The 1,245-nt window shown below is 37.5% G+C and overlaps 1 protein-coding gene across 1 annotated transcript in view; it reads left to right on the forward strand.

Annotated features, from left to right (window-relative positions):
- The window catches only part of LOC115226225 (pantetheinase-like), a 7,533-nt gene extending 7,085 nt beyond the window's left edge, over window positions 1-448 (forward strand). The window contains exon 2 of the mRNA XM_029797248.2: window positions 1-448. This exon is cut by the window's left edge and continues 1,055 nt beyond it. Within this exon, the coding sequence (XP_029653108.1) occupies window positions 1-295 (295 nt within the window). The 3' untranslated portion in view covers window positions 296-448.
- The last annotated feature ends 797 nt before the right edge of the window (window positions 449-1,245 follow it).

Genomic DNA, 1,245 nt, shown 5'->3' on the forward strand with positions numbered 1-1,245 from the left:
GGCCGGTATCCCCGATGGAGATGTTAGCTTTCGCAAACTAAAGATGACGGCTCATAATTTTAATACTTCTTATTTTTTCCCCCATATTGCGACATTCAATTCAAGTACTTACGATATCAATACATCTTGGGAGCATGACAGAGGAGAAATAGAAATTACAGAACCTGTTAAAAAGGTTTTTAACGCTGTTATATTCGGAAGATTGTATCCCAATTCAGCTACAGCCACATTCGCAATATTTCCAGCCATTCTATTGATCTTGTTAAATTTAATATCGAAGGAACTTCTTGTTTAAGATATTCCCCCTTTCTTGTCCTCCTCGCGCTCAACTGCACTTTTGTGGAACTTCCTTGAAGCCGGTTTTATTATCCTCATCTCCTGACCTTCAACACAAAACAAATCTTATGTACATGACACGGGTTATCAGTAACATTCGACTTCGGAAAATCTCTCTCTATATATAAACGGCTGTTTGTCTGTGTGTGTGTCAGGTTGTACCCTCACCCTGACTACGGCTTTCAACCGTTCCCCCAGTTCTGAAGAAAATCGATAAATTCGACGTGGGGTCGAGAATAAGAAACACAAACCACAGACTGTCTAGGGGACGCAACTCGACCTTTTTAACTCTCAAAAAAAATCTCTCTATATATAAACGGAAGTTTGTCTGTCTGCGTGTCTGTGTGTGTGTCAGGTTGTACCCTCACCCTGACCACGGCTTTCAACCGATTCTGATGAAACTTGACACACACATAGCCCAATGTCATAATTCAAAACTAACGCATCGAAAATTTTGAAAAGTTCCCCCAGTTCTGAAAAAAATCGATAAATTCGACATGGGGGTCGAGAATCAGAAACACAAACCACAGACTGTCATGGGGACGCAACTCGACCTTTTTAACTCTCAAAAAAAAAATTTACCATCATTTTTTTCCCATTTTTTTGCTATTTTTTGGCTATAACTATCTAAAAATGCTTTATAGTTATTTCCCTTACAAACCCGAGCAACGCCGGGTGATACTGCTAGTAGTAAATAAAGACTAATTATGATTACGTATAAAGCATTTAATTGATATCACATGGTTATTGCCCCTCCATCATATTTCGAAAAGTATGAAAACGTTATGGACACTGTCTCCAAATTCACTGACTAAATCATATCAAAATGATACGTTAAAAATAAGAAACGTCATTTGTTTTATTCATTAATCAATAAAATCCATATTCTCTTAATCATACTTGTTGTTG

Source organism: Octopus sinensis, linkage group LG29 (genome assembly GCF_006345805.1).
Source record: "Octopus sinensis linkage group LG29, ASM634580v1, whole genome shotgun sequence".
NCBI lineage: Eukaryota > Metazoa > Mollusca > Cephalopoda > Octopoda > Octopodidae > Octopus > Octopus sinensis.